Here is a 24,946-nt window from a genome sequence, read left to right on the forward strand (position 1 = left end):
TACTGGCTGCAGTCAGAGTGGTTGTGGTTTGAGTTGGGTGTTTTGTGGAAGAACGGGTTTGCATGAAGATTGTTGAAAAGGGATGCGATGTTCCTGCATAAAGTCAAATAGAAATTATCTATTCTAAATAATTGTGCTATAATAGAATATTATATAACTCTCAATTGGCGTTTGCATGGATTTTAAAGAATTTGATGAATAGCACAAGGTAAATGCATAATAAATAGCGAAATGAAACTGGCCTCAGCGCAAAATGCTACAAATACATTAGTTCTCGTCATTAGGACTCGCGGAACCCCATGTAATTCCCCAAATTATAGGACATTATTGAAGATTTTAGTGTTTCTGATAGATTCCCGGCTAGTCTGAACGGATAGTCAGAACGTTTCTTTTGAAATCCAAGAGATGGCGCTATCCATCTTTTGTATCCATAATGTTTCTGATAAAACTATTCAGCAAGTAAAACGTAGACAGGGAGAGAAGCTGGGGGTCAGAGCGCAGGGTCACCCCTCCAATTTACAATGCAATCATTGAGCGGTATAATCAAACAGCAGAATTAGCGGAACCTTATATATATATTGTAACGAATTCGGGTTTCGGTACAGAATGGAGCAGGCATGGGACTCAGGGAATAGGGTTGAACACATTTCTTAACTTGAACTTGAACCGGGAAAGGTACACACACAAGGACAGGGGCTACAGCGCTGCTCCCTCACTAACACACAGACACGAAGGGAAGAGACTGTCTCCCAGCCTCCGCCCCACTATATACAGTCCGGTAGTCCATTTAACATCAGAGTCTTCTGTGCGTTTGTGTGAGCAAGAAAATTAAATTTGTCACGAATATCACATACCCTAATCAGAAGAGTTGCGGGTGTAGTCTCAAAAAGCGAACATTAGCAAACAATTGCATGTTCTCACCAAGAGGCTTTAACGAGCACGTCTTAATACTTCGTAGCAGTGTGCTTTTTAAAAAAATCTGAAGAAGTGATCGGTTTCTCACTGTCTCCTTAAATAAACACGCGCACCAAGGGACGTGTAAAGATTCACCAGTCAGTCGAGCCACGTGTTCAAAAAGGCTTGAATCTGCAACTTTACGAACAACAAGTCCAATTTTGAACTTTTTATGCAAAGCACATTCGTTAACGTGAAAGAACCAGGGTGTTTTTAAGGGGCACTACATACAAGGTTATCGCGGGTCGTAAATAACATATCCAAGAAGCAACACTGGAAAGTCCACCATCTCACACCTGAGGATCGCGGCAATATTGGAAACATTTTTTTATTTTCACATAGCAGAAGTGAACATATATCTGAATTCTTTAATAAACTGTCATTATCCATGTGTTTGTATTTACAGGGGTCTTGTGCGCAAACATGAAGCGATAACCTCTCTAAGGGGGCAATTTGTTTTCCGAGTCTGTCTGGTGGGGTGGATGTTTCAATATATTTCAATATAGCGCCTTCTTTTCTAGGCTGTGACGTCACTCGGTGACGAACAAAACAGCAAGTCGCGACCACCAGATCTTTCAGTTGTGATCTTATGATCAGTTGACCCCAGACATTACAGCCTTTACGCGAATAAACAGTCTTACATTTAGGGTGGAGTTACTATGTTAGTTCATTGGGTTAGGTGTTTTCTTTTAATGTTTAACCATGTTCTCGAAAAAGTATTGCTTGTGTACTCCTTTCATTGGCGAAGAGACAACAGTTTCCACATTACCGCTGGTACAACACGAGAGCCCATATTCACATTTTTAGGTATTCGTTTAAAAATCGATATAATTTAGCAATAAAAAACAAAATTGAAAGCACGAGCATAATAATATAATGATCATAGATTTAACATTTCTATTCTTTTTTGAAGTACAAAACAGAAGGTGTTTTCCCTACCTTAAATATACGATTAAAATTGTTCAAATACCATGTATTCATTACAGAAAGCAGCGGAGACAGTTATATTGCAAATAAAAATGTATTTATTTCGAAGAGTACGGGACATTGTGAATCAATAAAGACGTTAAATAAAATAAGCCGATGAAGTAATTGTGCAAATAAGTAAAGCATTCTAAAAATAGATTCTCCTTGACAGTAAACAAGCCGATCCACCTGGTGCTGCTGGCTTGAACAGCTGTCAGAGCCGTGATTGGCTCAACCCCCGAACAGCTCGGGCCGCGATTGGGTGAAGAGTGAGAATCGACACTCTGATTGGGTACAGCGCCACAGCGGAAGTTCCGAGAACATGTAGATACACAGGTGATGGATGTTCTTCTTGGTCCAAATACTGTAGCCCCGGTGTGTGCTGTGTGAGCACGCTGGATATACAGTAACACATCCATTGGTTTCCAATTACTGATCAATCTAAGAGAAGTCGCACTGAGGTCAAAACAGAATAGCAGACAAAGAATGTCATGGCACCCACAGCACGTTCACGACTCCGACAGCATGTCACGATAGGAGTGCGCGCATCACGATCACATCGCGATACCAATTGCGACTGGCATGTCACTATCGCGACATTAAGCCCATATATCGCGATATGATATTGTCCCGTCAAAACGCCCCCGCCCCATGTCGCGACACGGAGTCCACATATCGCGATATGACAAATGCCCCCGCGCTCATGTCGCGACATGAAGCCCGCATATCGCGATATGACATACCCGGCAAAAAAGGCCCCGCCCCATGTCGCGACATGAAAGGCCCTATATCGCGATATGACATGCCCAGCCAAAACGCCCACCCTCTTATGTCGCGACATGAAATCCATATATCGCGATATGACAAAAACTGTCACGCTCATGTCGCGATATGAAGCCCGTATGTTGCAATAGGACATACTCTGAAATGATATGCGGACTGCTATGTCGCGACACAAAGTACATATATCACAACACGTCCTATCTGGGTATATCATGTCCTGATATGAGACGTTTGTTGCGACAGTGGTGCCAGGGTGGCATGGAAGGCGCTGCCGCGATATACATGCGATATATACATGGGGTCCTTATCATAACATGCTGCGGAGGTCATTTCACGATGGTATCCCACATTTACGCGTTTGGCAACAGCGTGTCAGGTAGAGAAAGAAAAGGAAAACGTGCCTTAGGAAATAAAAACCATAGATCTTACAATCACGGTGATTTTACAGACATTACAACCACAGATTTATGTCATAGATGGTTAACTTGTTGGCATGTGACAACTTCACGGAGCTTTTACGTTGCCTTTAAATATTCAGCGGACTTGAGCATAACATACCAGAAGAAGGTGCACGCACGTATGGGTTTCAGAGGTTGGAGTAAATGCATCGCCCCAAGGGTAATATCGAGTAAGGCGCCATGAGAATAAAACTGCGAAGGTATTAAAATATTAAGTTCTGAAGATCTTGTGTGATACTTCATGATGCTTTTGGAAATTCGTGACTTCCCACAAGACTTGACACTGCATTACAGTGCTAACCAATTCATCGTAGCTTTAATTGGAAGAATGGTCTGCTAATAAAAGCGTCAAATACATACTTTGGATGTATTTTAGCTCTGTAAACGTCATTCACTTAAAAATACTTAGGGCATTTAGAGGGATCTGAATAGTTATTTGTAAAATGCACACTCGCATCTATCCGTCAATATTATCTTAATGTTATTCACGCATTCCAAAACTTGTAATTTGTTTACAGGGGAAATTTTAGAACATCTTCGTGCTTAACTCCTACAGGTCGAGCATGTATCGAGCTGCTACAAGCAAACGCGTGCACTGCCCCTTGCGGTCCAGAAACACTTGTATTCGGGAAGCCAGGCTGTGCTCCTTAAAACCCAAGATGCCTGTAGCATCTCATGCCTCTTATTTGTTTCGGGACTGGTCTGGCCATCTATAGGCGTAGATATATGCATTTGTTTTGCCATGTTGGCTAATAAACCAAAAACCAAGCGCTAGATAGCTCTAAGAGCGTCTGACGACAACGATAGGCAATTAGGCTACGGCAGAGCATGCACCGCCCCACGACATTTACATCATTTTCTTATTGGTCACAAAAGATACAGCGAGCCAATAGCAAATCACATACTGTACGATGAAAAAAAAATCAAACACGTACCTTTAAAAAGCAAATCATGTAACGCAAGCAAGGGAAAAATGAAATTTAAATTACTTTGGACTGATTGGGTAGGCCTCGCTTAGCCACAGGTGCAGATCCTTAGCCACAGAGCCACCGCACCGCCCCATTTTCAGGGTTCTGTAAGGAGTTCTTTACACTAGGAATAGTTTGGCAGCGGAGGAGCAGCAGAGAAGTCAGAAGGGGTTATAAGGAGACCCAATAAACGCCCAAAAGCTAAATAAAATATATAATGACAATAAAACCTTGAAAATTATAAATAATTGCAAGCCAACAGATCCAACTTTAGCTGTTTTTTTAAATGGATGAGCTTTGACAAATAATAATAATAATAATAATAATAATAATTGCTTACACTTATATAGTGCTTTTCTGGACACTCCACTCAAAGTGCTTTACAGGTAATGGGGACTCCCCTCCACCACCACCAATGTGCAGCATCCACCTGGATGACAAAGTGTCTGGGTTTGTATGTTATCAATCCAGATTACTTGTAACAAATCAAGGATATACTAATGTTTAAAATCTTGAATAAAGGTGTTTTAACAATGCATTTTTAATCATCAAGAAGTCCCCCGTTCTGAAATCATAAAGATTCTAAGTAAGTTTATAACCAGAATTCAAAGCTCCTTAAATAGCAAGTAAATAGCCAGTGATTTGTAGCTAATCAAATGAACAGCTACAGTATTAGATATTTTTAAATCTGGGACTACACATATAGATCACAGTGTTATTTTTCTAAACTCTAACCAGGCCATTTTGAAATAAACTCTTTAAGAAGACTCATCTGAATTATAGTTATATTTTCTCTTTCAAAATGTTCTGTTTAGTATCAGCTGACAGAGACATTGCCTATAAAGAGAGTCTATGAAAGTGTATTTCAACATCCCAAGGTATAGTATTAGAGGTCCAGAGCAAATGGTTTTCTAGTTCATCAGCTATGTTCATGTGGCACAAGATAAGAAGGAGTTTAGCCATAAATTGTTTATCTGATTTTGTCTTTTTTTCTTTTCGACGTGAGCAAAAACAGGAACACATGCTTTTTCACAGGTGCACCATTGTAATCTAATATATTAATGGACTAAAGAGGTTTCTTGTCTGTCATTGACTACCATTATGTCATTAAGGTAGTAGGTCTCATCTAGTGAGGCATGTAAGGAAAAGCAAGTTAATTGAGCATGTTTATAAACTAAAAACAGCTAGCTGCCTACTCAAGTGCTTCTATGCTTTTTCAACGAACGTAGTCAGATGTTGAGGCTAGGGAAGTGCTCATCATGATATTTCAGCACAAAGTGCAAGGAAAATAACCATATGGTATAAAGAGATGATTACCAGCCAGTCACCAACTGCATTCAAAACATAATGTATCTTTTTGCTTCAAGGAAATTAGGCATGATTGGCACAATGGTGCAGTGGTCAGCATTGCTGCCTTGCAGTGCTGGGGCCCTGGGTTCAATTCCAGACCTGGGGTGCTGTCTGTGTGGCGTTTGCATGTTCTCCCTGTTATTGCATGGATTTCTTCTAGGTGCTCCAGTTTCATCTCACACTCAAAAGACTTACCTCTACCAGTAGGTTAATTAGCTTCTGGAAAAAATCGACCCTAGTGTGTGTGTTTGCGTGTGCCCTGTGATGTTTCCTCCCTTGCGCCTGTTCCTAACTGGTATAGGCTCTGTCCCCCCGTCACCCTGCAATGGATAAAGCAGTTGAAGAGGGATGGATGGAAATTAATCAGTGCCATGCAGGGAGGTAGCAACTGAAAAAATATATGTAAATCAAGTAAGAGAAATTAAGCTTCTACAAAAACACCCATATGACCTTCTAATAAATCAAACTTATTTTTGGTATGGTAGGTAAGGACATTGATACAAGTCTTAACTAACAGTAAAGTCATTGGCATTTAAGTACTCTTTTTTCTCTAGATGAGACTGTTAATGTTGTCTCGATACTTAAACCTGCAAAGCATGTTGATGGCTTCACTCTCAGATATAATCTGTATAAACATTATGTTTCTAATAGAACACCTAATTGACAGTTCACAGAAGAAGAAAGTCTAATTTCATTTAGAAATGTCACAAATTAAGACATCTAAGGCAATAATCTACTTTTGTTTGCTTGGCTTTTGCATAACCATATTTCTTCACAGCCCTCGGAAGCCCAGTGAAAGTTTGTAATTTTGTCAGTTCATGAACAAATCATATTCTACATAAAATATGAACCATGTAAAGACTTTTCTGAACGCGGTCGTGCCGCACAGAATAGTTTAGTAGAACGTTTCGCCGGAGTTAGATGGATAATTGAACACTAATAAAGATACTTGGAGCTTTCAAGTAGCTGATCTGCCAGTGACGAAAACAGCACTCCGAGAGAAGATTACTTTTTCACTTTCAGCTGCCGCCTGAGGTATATTTCTCTAGCATTTGTTAGGAGTAATCAAATCAGTTTTGGTTCGCTTTTAGACATAACAACGACAATGAAACTGTCGCTTGTATGTATGATTTTTCCTCTTCTCTTGAATATACGCTTCTCTATCTCTCTTTTTAATTTCGTGTGTCCGGAGATTTGTCATTGTTCTGACGGGAATATCAGATGCAATAATGAGACAGAATGGCTATTTTCAGCTTCCAGAAAAGACAAGTGCAGGAGAATGTAAGTGTTATATATTCTGCTTGTTTGTTGAACTCGTGAAATACGTACTGTAAATAACCTATCACGCAATCGCAGGTGTACAGTATACCTGTATGTGTGATTGTAATGTGGTGATGGCAACGTGTGTTAAGTAGCCTTGCTCAATTTTGTATGCACTGTCTGCACTATGGAATTGTGTGCATCTATTCCCTTTCCTGTATGATGTAACTTTTTAATATATACAGTATGTATTTGCGTATTTTAATGTACTAAAATCTTGTAGAAGAAGCAGCAAGAATAAGAACAAAAATATGTTGAAAACACTTGTGGAATAATAGTCTGCACTCAGACTGTCATTTTAGTGTTGAAACGAATGCTGTTTGTGAAGAGGGCTCAGTGCAACGGATTACCAAATCAATCCAGTGATGTAGACTGAGTATTTTGTAGTTGAAAAGTATACTTAGATGTCTTTGGAAACTGCTAAGTTTGACTAACTCGACTATGTCACCCCTCGGCCTGGAAGATCTGAAAATAGACATAAAAAAGCGCGTTCCTCTCAGATTGCGCATCCTGGCCTATATTCTGCATAATATTGCCTTTCTAATTGATTTGGAATTTATCGTTGGAAAGACTGCAGAGCAGCTTGCTGTAGTCTACGTTTGATATAGTTTCCTCCTCTGGATTTTGTGTTTTTTTACAGCTGTTATAATGTGCCTTGTTTAAAATACTGAATAATTTATTTCTTCTTCTACTCGATACACAAATGCAAATAGTTATTGTTTTATTTTCAATTGCATCGTCTTTGGCAGCACCTAGAAGAGAACATGTTCCACTACACTACACCAAACCACATTATTCATACTTCCCACAGTATTGTACTTTATCTTTTGGCAAACATTTGTACAGTGGTGCAGTGGTTAACATGAAGTAAAGAGCATGATTCTATCATGTACAGTAGCAACGTTCTGTATTTCTACAGTACTCATTTAAAGGAAAATACTTCTATTTTTTAAACTCAACAGTAGAATATCTTTCCGACTATATTAATTCCAAAATATATCAAGCCATGTGATTTAAAACTAAATGTGTAACAGTTAATGAAATTTTAAAAATCAGAAACAACCACAGACGTTATGTAATCTGATGCACGATTTAAATTTATACCCTGGTAATAAAATACTTATTACTTCAATTTATTGGAATATATGAGGTGTTGTAGACCTCATTACACCTTAAGGTATTCATTTTAACAAAGTACTTAATGTATGTTTTTGCTACATCTCTGTGCTTGCAGAATGTATGTCTGTTGTAGAGAGTTGCATTTCCTAATGCTTTTTATTCACAGTTGGCAATCATCTTATTATTCCTCAGTGTAATTACAGTATTACAAAAGTTCAGTATCAGAGATGCTAAATTTCCATTTACTGGATGGTTTAAGGTAATATGTATCTCACCCCATGCTGTTACACTGCACGGATCTTTTCAGTCAGAGCGTGTATTGTGTGCAGCCAAGTAGCTGTCCAATTATGCTGCCTGTTTTATTAGGCGTCTTGGGGGGGCAGCTGTTCATCTGTGGACTTCTGGGTTATGCTGTACCTTATGCCAATGATGACATGTGTTTTCCTCTCTCTGTTTAAGCCATTAATAAGCTCCCCTAGTTTTCCCATTCGGGATATCTGATTCAGAGACATTTAATGCTATATTAAATCAAGAAAAGGGTAAACAGGTTAAGACAGCAAAAGAAAAGCAACAAAACACCCATCATATGTCTTGTATTAAAGATATGTGTTCATAAATTAATAGACATATCTATTGTATAGACATTGAAGAAATTGTCCTTCAATGTAGCTGCAACACTCATAGCATATGCCTGAAGACAGTGGGTGCCCAGGGTTGTCTTTCCATGGAGTCTATAGTATTGAAAGAAAATAAGTAAAAAGCACAACTGACTGACAATGATAATGAATCTGTCTCACAAGGCCGTGTGGTATGCTGTGACAAGTAACAGGTACAATGCATATGACAGTGTCACGGGAGCCGAATCCCACTCCCGTGCAATGCGTTTCTAAAGACCCCACGCGAGACGGTATCATTCGGAAGTGTCTGGAGATTGACGTCAGGGAAGGCACGGCGAGTTAAGGTCGGGATGACAGACAGGGGCGGTGACTGGCGATCCGTTGCATGGGGGGAGCGCAGGCGACGGAGCCCAAAGGAGGTCCAATAGAGTTGCTGGGTCGCAAAAGCCAGGAGATCCACCCGAGACGAACAATTAAAAACCTTGGAGGAGGAAACTGGAACATGGAGGATTAAAAGCATAACGGGGCTAGGTGCTCCGAGCCCCGGACCCAGAGGTCAGGACGCCGTGCTGAAACTTATGCCCTCGGGCCACTCCTGGACCCGGTGGTAGGTGGGCTTCCGGGCGTCTTCCAGAGGAACCACGGAGACGCCGGGCTTAAATAATAAGAGTGGAACAAGGGACAAGTGCACGTAATGAAAGTAAATAATAAAAGAAAGGTGGGAGCGCCCTCTAGAGGAGTAATGACGACCGTGACAGAGAGTATAAGCACATTGAACACTGTGAAATTATAGCACTAAAGTCAACATTTAAAGACGCAAGAAAAATGCAGAAGTAAATGAACTGTCCAGTCTGAAACTGTTGGACATCTGTGGCAACAGCACTCTTTGTAAAACTTCCACTTACTATCGAATGGCTTTTTTATGTGGTAAAGAATAATTACACAACTATGACAGATGAGTTTTAGTTGGTGCAAGAGTTATAATTAAACATTGACTTTAATTGGTGTTATGATTGTGTTTAAAATGTATAAAGTAAGACTGGGTCATGTCTAGATTCATAATAGCTTCAAATGTTGCCATGGGTGAAATTTCAAGTTCTGACTCTTGAAGGGCTTAATTCTAAATCTGTACCAAATACATGTCTTTACAAATTATGTCAAGGTGAGACCAAAATGGTCCTACTCTAAACACAAGTTTTACTTTTGTGAAAAACCCAAACTTTAAGAAGACTGTAACCCCAAATGGATGATCCCTTAATTCAACTCACCTCTTATGGTTGTCTCGAACTTTAACTTCACTTAATTAAAAATTATATTGATTGGATGAAAAATTCTGTATTCGTCAAAATATTATACCAGAAGATGTAAGATTTCACCTAAATATTATTAGGAGTATGTTTCCTTGGATACAAAGTGAGATTCCATCTTTTACAGGTTGATTCTACTGAGAAAGTCAGTGTACTGTTGAAATTCCATGACAATGAAGATAATGTAGAACTGTGGTTAAAATTAATATTAGATGATCGTCTTGGGGTACAGCTGTCCATCTGTGGACTTCTGGGTTTCTCCAGTCTTCAAGGGAATCCTGTGGATTTAAGAGGTACCTTTCAATCAGCAACTGATTAAGATTTATAAAAGGCAGGTGATGCCATTTTTATTCAACTAATTATGTCAATCAAGTAATTAGTGACATCAGTGTTTTTGAAAAATAAATGTTTTCTTTTTTTTCCCCCAGGACACTTACCCACCTGTCTATAAGAACCATCGCCAGCCACTCATTTGAGGGATTAGTGAATGTCCTACGAATGTAAGTATCCCCAGACACGCTTTCTGTGCGCGTAGTGTGTGATGGAAATGTGAGCAGCCTGAGCAAACTCTTTGTCTTTAAACTCTTGAACTTAAACAAGCTTGTGTTGTGTTTTTTAACACACTGTTTATGCTGGAGGTTTAGCTGGTACTTGCAGCTGTCATGCCTGAAATGAGCATGGAAAACATGTCCTTGTGCTTGTTGCAGTATTGAGAGGATTATTGGGTTTCTCAATAAGTATGCAGAATGCCCTTCCTTTCCCCTCTCAGTGCTGATGGTGCCCCAGGCCAGTATTTCACACTGTTCCCCTTCTATCCAATAATCATCCCCAGCCAAGGGGTGTCTATGAAGCTGGAGTTTATTGAATGCTGTTAGGTAGGACAGTGCTGTGAGATGGAGGTGAAAAAGCAGAAGAATTTTCTGAACAATTATTCAGAAATTCAACTGAGGATCAGCTAAAATGCTGTCTACATGGATTGTATCGGTTTATTAAGAAAACCACCTACTTTTAATGGTTATATTGTTATTTACCTCAAAGATGCTTTCATGATAAGATGTGGATTTTGGGAATTTTACAGAGTCATTATTTTTTAGACACTTGTTTTATTTTTTGTTAGGGAAACTGAGGATGGGAAGTCACCAGTACACAAGTTCTGGGGAAATATTTTCACTTCTCCTTATTATAAACAAATAATATTAAGAGAGGAATCATAAAACAACTATTAATAAAGGAGGAATTAGAGGGATCTAGAAAGTCATTCTGGAGTAAATATTGATCTTCTTAAAATGAATTAACTTTCTCTTTCCATGTGATTTCAGTGAAATTTCTCAAAGTGTCTTTCTTGAAAGAATAGAAGCTCTGGCTTTCAATAACCTTCACAACCTTTCTGAAATGTAAGTTGGATTGCACTTGATAGAGATAATACCCATTATCTCTGTGTTGGGTTCTGTTATTTTCTTAAAGATGAACAATTTGTACTTAGATGATTTGGTATTTCAAGAGATGTGGGCATGTTTTATTATGAAAACTAAATTGTAAAAACATAAGAAAAGTTACAAGAGGAAGCCATTTTGGGAAAGCTGATTCCCAACAACTTAACTGATCCAGTTACACCATATTATGGTTTCCTGACTTATTCCAAGGAATCAGCTTCAACAACTGACTGGAAAGTTTGTTATAGACTCCTACAACTCTGCACAAATGAGTGACTCCCATTTCCTGTATTTGTATTCTCATATTCTTAACTATGCTGTTATACTCAGATACTGTGTACTTAATACTCAGATACTGTATGACTCTAAGCAAAAATAGGACTCATTCTGTCTAAAGAGTAACATAACAATTTGAATTTCAAATACATTCTCAGGTATAACATTGGAAAAGATCCTGTGGAGCTTTTCCAAACAAAACATTTGTATTAATAAAATACATACTACAAAATAGCCAGGAAAAATAGTTACATTTTTATTTAAATGAAGTGAATATTTGTGTATACAATAAAAACTAAAAAAGAGGAAAATGTCTTTCTTCAGTCTGGTGTGAAAATATTGCTCAGAGCTTGGCCTAATAAACTGCTAATGCAGTGATTGCCTTTGCAATTTATAGCAGACAAATGTCACTGCGACCTGCAGACTTCTAATTTGCACCAGTTCAAGGCACACAAATTAATTTAACCAGGATTTTCTTTCATCAGCAACTTCTCACTGAAATGTGATATGGCCTGGAAAAGTTGTACTTTAACTTCAATAACACAAGAAACCATGTACCACCTGCCTATTATAGCTGCTCCAGAGATAATCAAATCAAGTCAAATAAACTACTTTTAATCTGTTCCTGGAAAGCATACTGTATTATTGTATGATACTGTAGTGTTGTATTATTTAGTTACACTGTGCTGTGTTGACTGTGCTAAGCTGCTGTGGCACTGCAATTTCCCTCACGGGATCAATAAAGCATCTATCTATACAACATCTCAATATTCTATCCAGTCTACAGGTAAAAGTATTCTGCAATTGCATGGAAATTAACTGGAAATTGGATCCAAGACTAGCATTTAAAAGTTTAAACATTTTTTTAATTTTCAAATTTGTAATCAGTACAAATATATTGTTATTGCTACATATGTATTGTTTTGCACTTTAGTGGAAATAAACATGTTGATCACGTTGTTAACCCCTTCTTTAAATAACTGTGTATCCTCTTTTCTCAATAGCTCTATTCAGAATACCAAAAGCCTAGTGAACATTGGCAGACGTGCATTCAGCAATCTCCCGAAGCTAAGATACCTGTGAGAATGTTTTAGAATTTTTTGAATACTTGTTTATTTTTGTCTCAAATACCGGCATAGAAGACATTTCTCTGAATTCACTATATGAATATACTTTTTCAGAGATTTGCAAATGCACCATTTTCCACAAAGACCTTGAGTACTTCATTTTCTCCCCTCGTATGCTCGTTCTTAATCATTTGGTTGTTCTGTGGTTTGTGGGATACTTTTTTAGATCTTTAAAGACACAGATACAAATGTCAGGACAGATTGGCAAATTGTATATCCAACCTACTCATAGTCATAGTTTTTGCACGAGCAACCTAACCTCTAACAAAAAAACAAATTTTTGTGTTGTGCCACAAATTAAAAAATTAAAATAAGGGTGTTTTTCAAGGGATCACCAGCACTATCCCACTAGTTACAGCTGAAAATAGAGAATCACACCCAAAACTACTCTGTCAATAAGACATACCCATAGATAGGTACAGATGCACTGTGAGTTTACCAGCAGCACTGAGGCAGGGAGCAGTCTTCATTTGGAAATCATGTGATTGTTTATCTAAGGGGTGATGATGATCAACACACAAATTTTATAAAAGATTTATCAATCTCAAACTGCAACACAAATTAAACTTCAATTTATTCTATTGTAGAAGCTCTTCTTATAGATTTACAATTACACAATGTCACATTTTTCTAAGTTTTCCAGTGTTTTGTTTTTGCAGGAGTATCTGTAACACTGGGATAACAGTATTCCCAGACATGTCTACGATTTATTCCATTGAAAGCCATTTTATTCTGTAAGTGTGATTTTTTTCATACAGTTCTACAACAATATTTCTTTCTTGAAATGTATTCTGTATGTCTCACTCAGTCTCAGAATTTGGTTAAATAAATTAATAAACGTTTTATGGTTCGAGTTTGTCAAAGACCAGAAATGTTATTTTGCTGTCTGTGTAAATTATTACAAAATGTGGTATGCAGAATAAGCAAACAGTGGAACAGAAAAATAAGGTAAGACAATTAATTTGATCTCACAGTAAAACAATTGAAATTGTTTGTAAGCTGCAAACTACAGAAGTACGAAACGAAGAAGCAAGTTGCTTTTCATGTAAAGTGATGCAATCACTTCGAATTGTTCTTGGTGCTGCTGCAGTTCCTATCTTTTCCAGAAGATGCCACTCAATTAGTGAAGAGCAATTCATTCTCAATTTCTAATGTTTAATTTGATATGTTCTTAGGGGTGGCATTTTTGCAGTGGGAGAAAGGGACCCAGTTGCCCCTCAAACTGAGTTTTATGCGTCTTGATCATTTTAGGTACTTCACAGATCAGAAATGTGGTGTTGGTGCTGTACAGGGGTCCAACAGTTTTGTGTTAGTCATCTCTGCTGCATCACAGCTCATGGCTCCTGGATCCCCATCCATCCCATGGTGCCTCCTGAGTGGAATTTTCATTTTTTCCTCCTGTCCGCCTGGTAGTTGTCAGGATTTTTTGTTTTCTGGGTGCAGGAATAGTTCAGGTGCACAGCAGTCCCAGCAGTCCCAGGCAAATGGACTGCACCGTAGAGATGCTGGGGAGACAGGGGGGCAAGGGGCTGCTGCTGGGAGTGGGACATGGGTGCAATGGGCTTGAGTGCAAGAGCAGCCCAGAGTCACAGGGTACCAACACTGAGGCCAGGAGCGAGGGCAGCAGCTTCAGCAGTAGCAGACAGCCCTGAGAGGAAAAGACACCCTGCTGTTCATATGAGGATCACAAGAGCTGCGTCATTGTGGCGACCTTCCCCTGACTTCCCCTGTGGCGTAGACCCAGCCAGCTCCACTGAACACTGAAGCTATAAGACCCAGCCAGCTCCACTGAACACTGCAGCCATAAGACCCAGCCAGCTCCACTGAACACTGCAGCCATAAGACCCAGCCAGCTCCACTGAACACTGCAGCCATAAGACCCAGTCAGCTTACTGGACACTGAAGCTATAAGAGCCAGCCAGCTCCACTGAACACTGCAGCCATAAGACCCAGCCAGCTCCACTGAACACTGCAGCCAAAGACCCAGTCAGCTTACTGGACACTGCAGCTATAAGACCCAGCCAGCTCCACTGAACACTACAGCCATAAGACCCACCCAGCTCCACTGAACACTGCAGCCATAAGACCCACCCAGCTCCACTGAACACTGCAGCCATAAGACCTAGCCAACTCCACTGAACACTGCAGCCATAAGACCCAGTCAGCTCCACTGAACACTGCAGCCATAAGACCCAGCCAGCTCCACTGAACACTGCAGCCATAAGACCCAGCCAGCTCACTGGACACTGAAGCTATAAGACCCAGCCAGCTCCACTGAACACTGCAGCCATAAGACCCAGCCAGCTCCACTGAACACTGCAGCCATAAGACCCACCCAGCTCCACTGAACACTGCAGCCATTAGACCCAGCCAGCTCCACTGAACACTGCAGCCATAAGACCTAGCCAGCTCCACTGAACACTGCAGCCATAAGACCCAGTCAGCTCACTGGACACTGAAGCCATAAGACCCAGTCAGCTCCACTGAACACTGCAGCCATAAGACCCAGCCAACTACACTGAATACTGCAGCCATAAGACCCAGCCAGCTCCACTGAACACTGCAGCCATAAGACCCACCCAGCTCCACTGAACACTGCAGCCATAAGACCCAGTCAGCTCACTGAACACTGAAGCTATAAGACCCAGCCAACTCCACTGAACACTGCAGCCATAAGACCCAGCCAGCTCCACTGAACACTGCAGATATAAGACCCACCCAGCTCCACTGAACACTGCAGCCATAAGACCCAGCCAGCTCCACTGAACACTACAGCCATAAGACCCACCCAGCTCCACTGAACACTGCAGCCATAAGACCCAGCCAGCTCCACTGAACACTGCAGCCATAAGACCCACCCAGCTCCACTGAACACTGCAGCCATAAGACCCATCCATAAGACAATGATTTGTAAGAGATGTTCCAATGAACCTGGGAAGCATTCAATTGAAAGTAGTGCCTGAGGCTAACACCTGGGAAGTGGTGCTCATCTGGAAAAGGCAGTACACTGACTGCAGCTTGTGCCAGTCTTGGTACTGTGAAATCTCCCTCCTCAGAGCATCCTCTGAAACTAGCACAGAGGAAACAGTTATGCACTGTACGGTGAGAGACCTTGGTTCGGTCTCTGTGTCTTGTTTGTCTCTGCCCTGCTTCTTTCTTTGGACATCAAAGGCTAAACAGATTTTGGAAAGTGTTGAGGTTTGCACTGTGATTGGATACATTTGAACAGAAGTATCTCCAGATTAGAATTAAAAAGTGATGAATCATGGATACAGGACTATAAATTCATTATTCATTGTTACTGCTAATAATTTAGATTATATTCATGCTTAATGCCTAAAAGTTACTTATGTAACACTTATTGTGTAATTAAGTATTAATCACAAATGTATGATGTATTACTGGATTACACAGTCCAAAATTGTAAATGGATCATTTAAAAAACATATTACCTGGATATTGTTTTCTTCATTATAGGGAAATCTGTGAAAACCTGCATATAGAATCAATACCTTCAAATGCTTTTGTGGGAATGACCAAAGAGCATATAACAATGTAAGTTTTATTTCTTATACCTTCGTTAATGAAAGCCGTGAAGACAAAGATTATCTTTTGATTTTTGTGTTTTTTTGTGTTTTTAGGAACCTGTATAAAAATGGCTTCAGAGAAATCCAGCGCTGTGCCTTCAACGGGACAAAGATCGATAAACTGTACATCTTGATTTTACACAGTACTGTCACTGTAACTTTGGGGAGATGATGCTTTAAATTTATATGAAATAATAGATTTCCTCTGCATGTCAAAATAAATGAACAAGTTTTAATCACTGAAAGTTTATTTAACACTAGGGTCAGTGTAATACTTTTATAAAAACATTACTATTACAGAATTACAGAATTGTAATATCACCATTTTTTTTAATTTGATCTTTTAATCAATTAATCAAGCATTTAATTGAAAATGCTGTTTATGGCCCAACATCACACTTCACTCTACAATACATACACCGTACAACTATACTGAATAAAAATGTAAAATTCAGAAACAACACATTCTAAATGTAGAAATTATGTACATATTATACAATACAAAACACAAAATGTTTAATGTTTAAACAGTGAAAAGACTAGTCTTAAAAACATGTTTTGAGTAATTTAAAAATACAATTACTGACTCAGGATCTTCACCATACTGACAGATTCCCACAGATTCTATACAATGCAGACTGTTTCTGTATCCTGTGGTTTATAGCCTGGTCTTAGGGATAGACAGGAGACCAGCAACTGCTGACTGCAGAGCATGAAACAAGACGATATAGAATTATACCTACACTTCAGATGAATAGGTGTAAATGTCTTCAAAGGTTTATGAGTCAGTTGTAAATTTAGCTCTTAAAGTAACAGGTAACCAGTGCAGTGTCTCCATATGAGAGGTTAAGTGGCACAAAAGAAATTGTCACGTACTCTCGTAGCAAATATAATATGTTGCACATGAGGTACAGTGGCTATCAAAGTGAGACCCCCGGACTTTTTCACATTCTCTCCTGTTACAATATGGAATCATAATTTATTTAATTGGGACTTTTGCCATTAATCAACATAAATGTTAATGTGGAAATACAATTCTGCAGATCATCCATAGTTATAAATATGAAACAGAAAATAACTGCAAGTAAGAATACAGGTGACAGATATTCCAACTGCAAACTAATTGTGATAAAATGGATACATGTTTGCAGAGGTTATGTACCTAAGCAAAAAGAAATTGAGAAATTGAGAGTGAAAAAAACTGAGGTGCCACATGTTGTCTAGCTGCTACTTTCAGTTATATATCCTTATTTTCACAAATGTAGCTCCACTGTTAATGCCACAAGTTACTAATCCACAAATACAAAACTTCAGTAAGAATCAGAAAGATGATTGCAAGTGTCTGAGGACACACTCCTGTCTCAGCAGAACAGTTAAGTTAAGAAGTGTCCCCTTTAGTGCCTTCTGTTTCTTATGTGCTGGACATGGAGTTAATTGTTTTAAACCTATTTTACCTTTACAGAGTTTTGAAAGGCAACAGTAAACTCAGAATAATCCATGAAGAAGCTTTCAATGGAGGCATTGGGCCTGATGTACTGTAAGTAAAACAGAGTTTATAAAAGAAACCAGCTACTAAAACAACTTACATTCTCAGGATGTGAATACACCCCTTACCAAGCAGCTTTTCTGTTTCATAGAAGCATATTTAAGAGTTAAAGTGAAATATGACTATAAATTGTTCATTCAAATATACAATTCTCCTTCAGAGCTCCAGAAAGCAGCCCATTATTAAGACTCTGTTTGTCCCATCAACTACAAAAATGGCTCACTCACAAAATAAATATGATCAAAATGTGTTTTGTTACACATTAAATCACTGCAGAGTATTCTTACTGTAAAAATTAACAATGCAAAGAAAGAGGTATAATCACAAGGTTTATTCACTTTTGTTTTTTTAAATACTTCCTTAGTATCTTTGTCACATTATCCAGTCTGCAGACCATGAAAGGAGAACTCTTGTGATAAATATGGTGTGCTTTGGCTCCAGTCTGAATGTGGGATGCTCTGTCGTAGTCCTGGAGGGGTGGTGTGTGTCTATGGATTTTCCATTCTACTCTGTTCATAATGAATTAAACCAGCAGGGTACTGGCTTAACCGGACCAAGTTAATTGCTTCTCAGAACTCTTTACATGCTACTTCTTTCAATAGATGTATAAAACCTGCAGTCACACTGACCCTCTAGGATCTGGATTGGACACCCTTGGCCTAAATGAATCACTCCATAGCGTTACTCCAAACACAGTGCCTTCCTAATGAACAGGATAATTAAGGGGAGCAAGATCGTGGTGATATTTTATAGTTCTTGAGCTCTCTGTGTTTGTTTTTCAACTTCTTTAAACTGTAATCAGTGTTTTTTAAGTGATTCCTTCATCCTAACTAAATATTTTCAAACAGATTGGATTTTGTACGCTTCCTACAAATATCATTCAGATTTGGAATGCTATGCTTGTGATTTGTATTAATGCAGTAATAATCTCATTTAGCTTCCAATGTGTCTTAGTGTTTTTTAGTTTCATGACTTGTTGCACAAGACAGCTAATTTGGACAGAGAGAACGCTTAACATGTATAGTTACAATTCAAAGGTAGGTTTCTTACTTGACAATAAATGATGAAAACCAGAAGCTCTTAAACAGCTATTTTGTTGTTTTCATGTAACAAATTGTACCAGCTGAACAAAGTGGCTGTTTGTTCAGTAATGTATTTAACGTTACACTGCCCTTCACTCATTACAAAATGTACATGATGTTTTGTTGGGACATTAAGACCATTTCCTCTGTTTTACAGAGATGTATCCTCAACACCAATACAAAAACTCCCTACATCAGGCCTAGAGTCTGTGCAGATCCTAATGGCCCAGTCAACTTACGCCCTGAAGAGTTTGCCTCCCTTGAACCTGTTTTCCAGCCTGCGTAAAGCTCACTTAACATACCCCAGCCACTGCTGTGCTTTTCAGAACTGGAAAGCGAAAGAGTAAGCATATATAGGAGCATTTGTATTTCAGTCTATTGTTTCAAAAGCAAAACTAGCTATTTTTAAATGCATTGCATTTCCCTTGCTTCTCAAGGATATACAGAATTATCATCTGAGTTCTTACACTTTGTCTTGAAACAAAATCTTTGTTTTTTTAAAGTTTTTAAAGTGACAATATTTCAATTAATCTTGAGAAAATACATTTTTCTGTATCACCTCAAGAAGCATAGAGCTATGTTACTAAATCATGATAAAAAAACAATTGTTCTCATTTAGGTAATTTAAACCTAAATCATATGCAGTTAGATTTGTAATATGAATGCAAAATTATATATCTATATATGCTGTATATGACCAATTATTTTTCATTTTTGCATGCAATGGAAGGTATGGTTTTATTAATAATTAAATATCTTCAATTTTCAGTGGTGCTCATTAATGTGACATTCCAGAATGGCTCATCACATTAGTAATTGAATTTTAATTGTTCAGTGTTTCTCCTTTGTTGCCCTTTTTGTTTGTCTCATATATAAACTACATATAAAACTACAACTTAACATTTTGTCTACTTTTGTTTGTAATTTTGTTTGGAAATAAGTATTTGGTGTCTAAAAATGGAACATGAATTAGAAACATTGATTAAATGGATCAGTTTCCCGCTACTTCTATATAGTTTTGTTTGGAATAAAAAATAGATCTGCATTTTCCATACTAAGAAAAATGCAAATAAATGCTAATTAGTAATATAAAATACAAAAATCTATCATAATATTTTAATCACTAGGAGACAGAATAGATTCTTTATACTGTACCCTTAACTTTATGCCTCATTATTTACTACTATTTTAGCTCACGATTCTAAAAAACAAAATTCCCTTTTATAGAAAGGAACAGAAGCTTTTGCCAAAAAGCCTTTTCTGTTTTCTAAAATATATTTTCCATTTTCTTTGCATCTAATCTCCACAGGCACAACTCTCTCTTTGCCAGCTGGGCTAACCTTTCCAGCCAGCATGAGGAGGACAGAATCATCTCCCAAGTGTAAGTGCTAAGCTGAGAGGGAAGGTTTTTTTTACCAGGTTTCTAAAGCTGGTTTGGAAACAGTTCTATTTATTCTTCCTCCGCAAATGCCTTGGCAGATATTATCAACATAAACGTAACAATGCTGTATGTCAACCTGCATAAGAAATGTTTGGAACTCTAAGTGGGCCCCTTAGAATGCTTTGAGTAAGAAATTTATGCTGGGTAATATATGTTCTTGCTCCAGTGTGTTAACAAAGTCTCAATAGGAACATGCTTGAACAGAAACATTAATCTGTGCTGTCATTTCTTCTGGCCATTTCTCCAATCTGCTGCTACTCCTTGCTGTTTCATTTTGCTTACCATACCAGGACTTTCCTATGTGGTACAGGAAATGTCTACAATATGTATGTACCTGTTCTTTTTCCTTGAAGGATTCCATTTCTCACCCCTGAATCATTCAGCTCATCCCTGGTAACTCAGATTCCTGCTACAGCCAGTGTCACATCATCTGAAGAGGACAGTGAGGCTCTGAGTTTGGAATTTCACTATCCAGAATTTGACTTTAGCCAGCCCTTAAAAATCCTCCAGTGTTCCCCAAAGCCAGATGCCTTTAACCCCTGTGAAGATATCATAGGCTACGCCTTCCTTCGAGTCCTCATTTGGTTCATCAACATTCTTGCCATCGTGGGAAACCTCATCGTGCTGCTTGTGGTCATGACCAGCCAGTACAAGCTCACCGTCCCGCGCTTCCTCATGTGCAATCTGGCCTTTGCCAACTTCTGCATGGGGGTACATCTCCTGATGATTGCCACGGTGGACTTTAAAACAAGAAGCCAGTACAGCCAGTATGCCATAGAGTGGCAGACAGGAGCAGGTTGCAGTGCAGCTGGATTCTTCACCGTCTTTGGTAGTGAGCTCTCGGTCTATACCCTGACTGTCATAACCCTGGAGAGATGGCACACCATCACATACGCCCTACAGCTGGAACGGAGGCTGTGCCGCAGGCAAGCGGTTCTGATCATGATGGGTGGGTGGCTTTTCTCCCTCACAATGGCCCTTCTGCCCCTTTTAGGTGTGAGCAGTTACATGAAGGTTAGCATCTGTTTGCCAATGGACATTGAAATTCTGCCCTCGCAGGCCTACATCGTAATCATCCTGCTGCTAAATGTCATTGCCTTTTTCATCATCTGCGCCTGCTACATCAAAATATACCTGGCAGTGAGGAACCCCAAGTTCACAGGCAAGAACAGAGATACACGAATTGCCAAAAAGATGGCGGTGCTCATCTTCACAGACTTCACCTGCATGGCGCCGATATCTTTTTTTGCCATTTCTGCTGCCTTCAAATTCCCCCTTATTACTGTGACAAACTCCAAGATCCTCCTTGTATTGTTCTACCCCATCAATTCCTGTGCCAACCCCTTCTTGTATGCCATTTTCACCAAAGCCTTCAGGAGGGATATGTGCATCCTAATGAGCTGGTTCGGCTGCTGTAAAAAAAAGGCCAACATGTACAGAATGTCATTGCACTACGCAGATCATCACATCGGGAAACACAGCAGTGCATCAACAGCAAACAGAACCTCCCACATGGTACTGAGAAACAACCGGCGTCCCCTGAGTAATAAAGGAAGAAGTCTTTAAATAATGCAGATCAAAATTAAAACAGCAGAGACCCAGAAGATCCGCATTCTAATCCCAAAGACTTTCTGCTGCAAATTAAATTTCATGTAAATTAAATCTATGTTGTAGTTATGTCTATTTTGGTCTTCTGGCCCAAGAGTTCCTTCTTCACAATACTACTGTATAAGCCTTCAAAGACTGTTTTTAGCTAAAATCAAAGCCATCAAATTTCTAGGATTCTAAAATCATTTTCTGAATTTACATATTTTATTATGTTTATCATATTGTAACATGAGATCTGTGCTCTCAGTCTGTACCATGTTATAATATTATTAAACTGTAAATATTACTTATCAAGCAGATATACAGTAAATAAACCTATAATAGCAATAATTTAAACTTAAATGATTAAAGATATTTTGAATTGTAGCATTAATTTATGTTTGATTTAATATATACTGTAAGTACAGTGTCTATGTTTCAATTCAATGGTCTGAAATGTAAAAAACAGTGTGAACAATTACTAAACAAGTTGTTACCTTCTATTGTATCTTCAGTTCCAGTACCGTTTTTAAGGATTAAAATATATAAGCTTTAATTTAAAGGAAACAATCTCAAGTACAAATAACAGTGTGGTTCATCTCCTTTATGTAAATAGTTTTTCAAATTATAAAACTGGGATATATTTGTAAGATTAAGGAAAACAAATATCCCTTGTGTTTTTAACCAAAGCCCTGTTTTTCCCTCCTAGATGTAATCACAGAATGTCAGGTGTTATCCTTTCGCTGGTGCCTATAGAAGAGCTAAGAGCTTAATGTTCCATTAGTACATTTTGACATTGAAAAGATTCAATAGGAATCAATTTTGCCCTGCCTCGTGTAGCCTGTTTTGTTGTGTCCTCCTGCTCAATTCGGTATTTCCTGTAGGTTTTGAATTTAAAACTACTATTAATGTCTAAGAACAATTTGGTTGTGCCTACAAAAACTGTACCTTGTGTAGAATGGCCATACAAGAAATGTAAAACTCATTAGCCAGTATGAGGCGCCACATTTAAAGATGATCAACGGTGTGGATTATGAATTAAATCTTAAATTAAGATTTCCTGCACATTTTGTACTTTTCCGTGCTAGTTATTGTATTCTTTCCTGTTTGTTGTGGTGCTCTGCAAAATGTTTCCACAATATATTAATTGATGTTCACATGCTATGAACATTGTGCTATGACAGTGATCTCCATTTTTAATCAATTAATGAAATAATAATAATAATAATAAGATAATAAGATGACTGAAAATAAATGAAAAAGGATTACACTTTAAGGGACCTTTTGAATACTGACATTATCATTAATTATCATTAAACAAAGGTTAAATATTTATGTAAAAAAATAACCTACACACCTGCTAATATGCTCCATAAATATATTTGGCAATCCAAATATGGGGCAAGAGTATTTGTAACAAGAAGCATATCTTTGTTAGTAAAGAGCAGGAGCCTTCTAAAAATGTAAGTCTTATGCTTATGTTTATATCCATTACTGTTATTGCTCGTTAAGATAAGGATGACCTGCCTTTTCTAAAGTTATGCTGACCTGTAGAATCCTACTGCCATACGTTTAATTCTCCAGTTTAGTTCTGGTTACCTCCACAAGCCTTCTTTCAAGAGTGCCAACCCTCAGGCCACAATATGTAACCCAGAGGCACCAAACTCCCAGATAACATGTGCATGTTTAAGTGGTCTGTCACTGTTCTTGACTTGCAGAGGCCCTCTGGGCTCCTACACTGTACCAATGGTCCCCTTGTGGGGAAGCCTGTTCATTCTCAAGATCAGTTCATTTCTTAGAGGTTCCATCTGCAGTCATTCCAGATCCCCTGCCTCTCCTATTGATAAGATTCATTATTCAGACAACCACCAGGAGGGCCCGAATGGGTGTGTTCCATTTTAAGGCTCCAAAACCTATTACAAAAAGCAGAGCTTTTCGTTATCCTGCTCTGGAAGACTGACATACATAACCTCGCTTAGTACAGCCAGGCTTGCCCTTTCAACTGAAAATTCATGTTCCACATCTCCTCAGAGACTTTCTGGAGTTCTTTACCAAGCTTAGCCTTTTTACTCCTAAATTCCTACTAAACTACACTAAATCGATATTCCCTCAAAGACTCAGGAGCTTTAAAAAACAATTTAAGGAATATGCTTAGTTGTGTATCTGTTATATTTCCCTGTTCTTTGATTAATAAAGACAATCCAGAAAAAGTGCAACTTGACAAGTTCTGTTTGATCTTACTCAGTGCTGCAAACCATTAGGAACACTGCCAGCTTGTCTGCTGAGGGAACAGCACAGGAGCTGAATAACTACTCCTGTGCTATCTAAAGTAACTACAGTTCAAGTGTGTGTATGCACACTGCGCACACATGAACTCCCTGAACTGCAGGAAATTAATAAACAGAAATCCTAGGCTTTGCACACCTGGCTGCCAATATACCCTGACTGTAGATCCCATGGAAAAAAACAACAGGACCAATCAAATTAGTTACTTTCCCTTCCTGTGGCATTCCAGTCACACAGGACACTCACCAGGTGTTAGATGTGTCCAGTTTTCACTCCCAGAGGACGACATGGCCAGAGCCTCAGCCTGCAGCATCACAACTTCAGGTAACAGATGTTAAACACATTTTCTATAATTCTAAATTACTGTACACAATGTTATTATACTTGATTTTTGTCACTCTTTTATGAATAAAGTGCTACTATTTCTGTTACTATAATTTATATAAGTGCTGAATAGTATCAGAGGCAGGTGGTAATAGAGAAAAGAGTTTAATAGAGTTTACATCAGAATGTAATACTAGTCAAATGTTAGTCAATCCTAGTGATTGACAAATAGGCAAAACGTAGTACAAAGAATCAATATGATAATCACTATTACATTCAGGATGGACTCAAATCTTTAGACAGAATAGTAAGAGCTCAAAAGAATAATATCTCATAACATGCTTAAACAAAGGCAAAGCGTGGTCCCCATATAATATCCAACTACAAACAATACTTCCAAAACTGACAGGTTAAA

The 24,946-nt window shown here is 38.6% G+C and overlaps 1 protein-coding gene across 1 annotated transcript; it reads left to right on the top strand.

Moving 5' to 3' along the window:
* Nucleotides 1-6,584: 6,584 nt before the first annotated feature.
* Nucleotides 6,585-21,900, top strand: lhcgr (luteinizing hormone/choriogonadotropin receptor). Its single transcript, XM_088934275.1, has 11 exons — nt 6,585-6,760; nt 10,271-10,342; nt 11,162-11,236; nt 12,556-12,630; nt 13,338-13,412; nt 16,156-16,233; nt 16,320-16,388; nt 17,728-17,802; nt 19,051-19,236; nt 20,203-20,274; nt 20,688-21,900. The coding sequence occupies exons 1-11, from the start codon at nt 6,585-6,587 to the stop codon at nt 21,898-21,900; spliced, it is 2,166 nt and encodes a 721-aa protein (XP_088790401.1).
* Nucleotides 21,901-24,946: the final 3,046 nt, after the last annotated feature.

This window comes from Atractosteus spatula, chromosome 15 (genome assembly GCF_055471065.1).
Source record: "Atractosteus spatula isolate fAtrSpa1 chromosome 15, fAtrSpa1.hap1, whole genome shotgun sequence".
Classification (NCBI taxonomy): Eukaryota; Metazoa; Chordata; class Actinopteri; order Semionotiformes; family Lepisosteidae; genus Atractosteus; species Atractosteus spatula.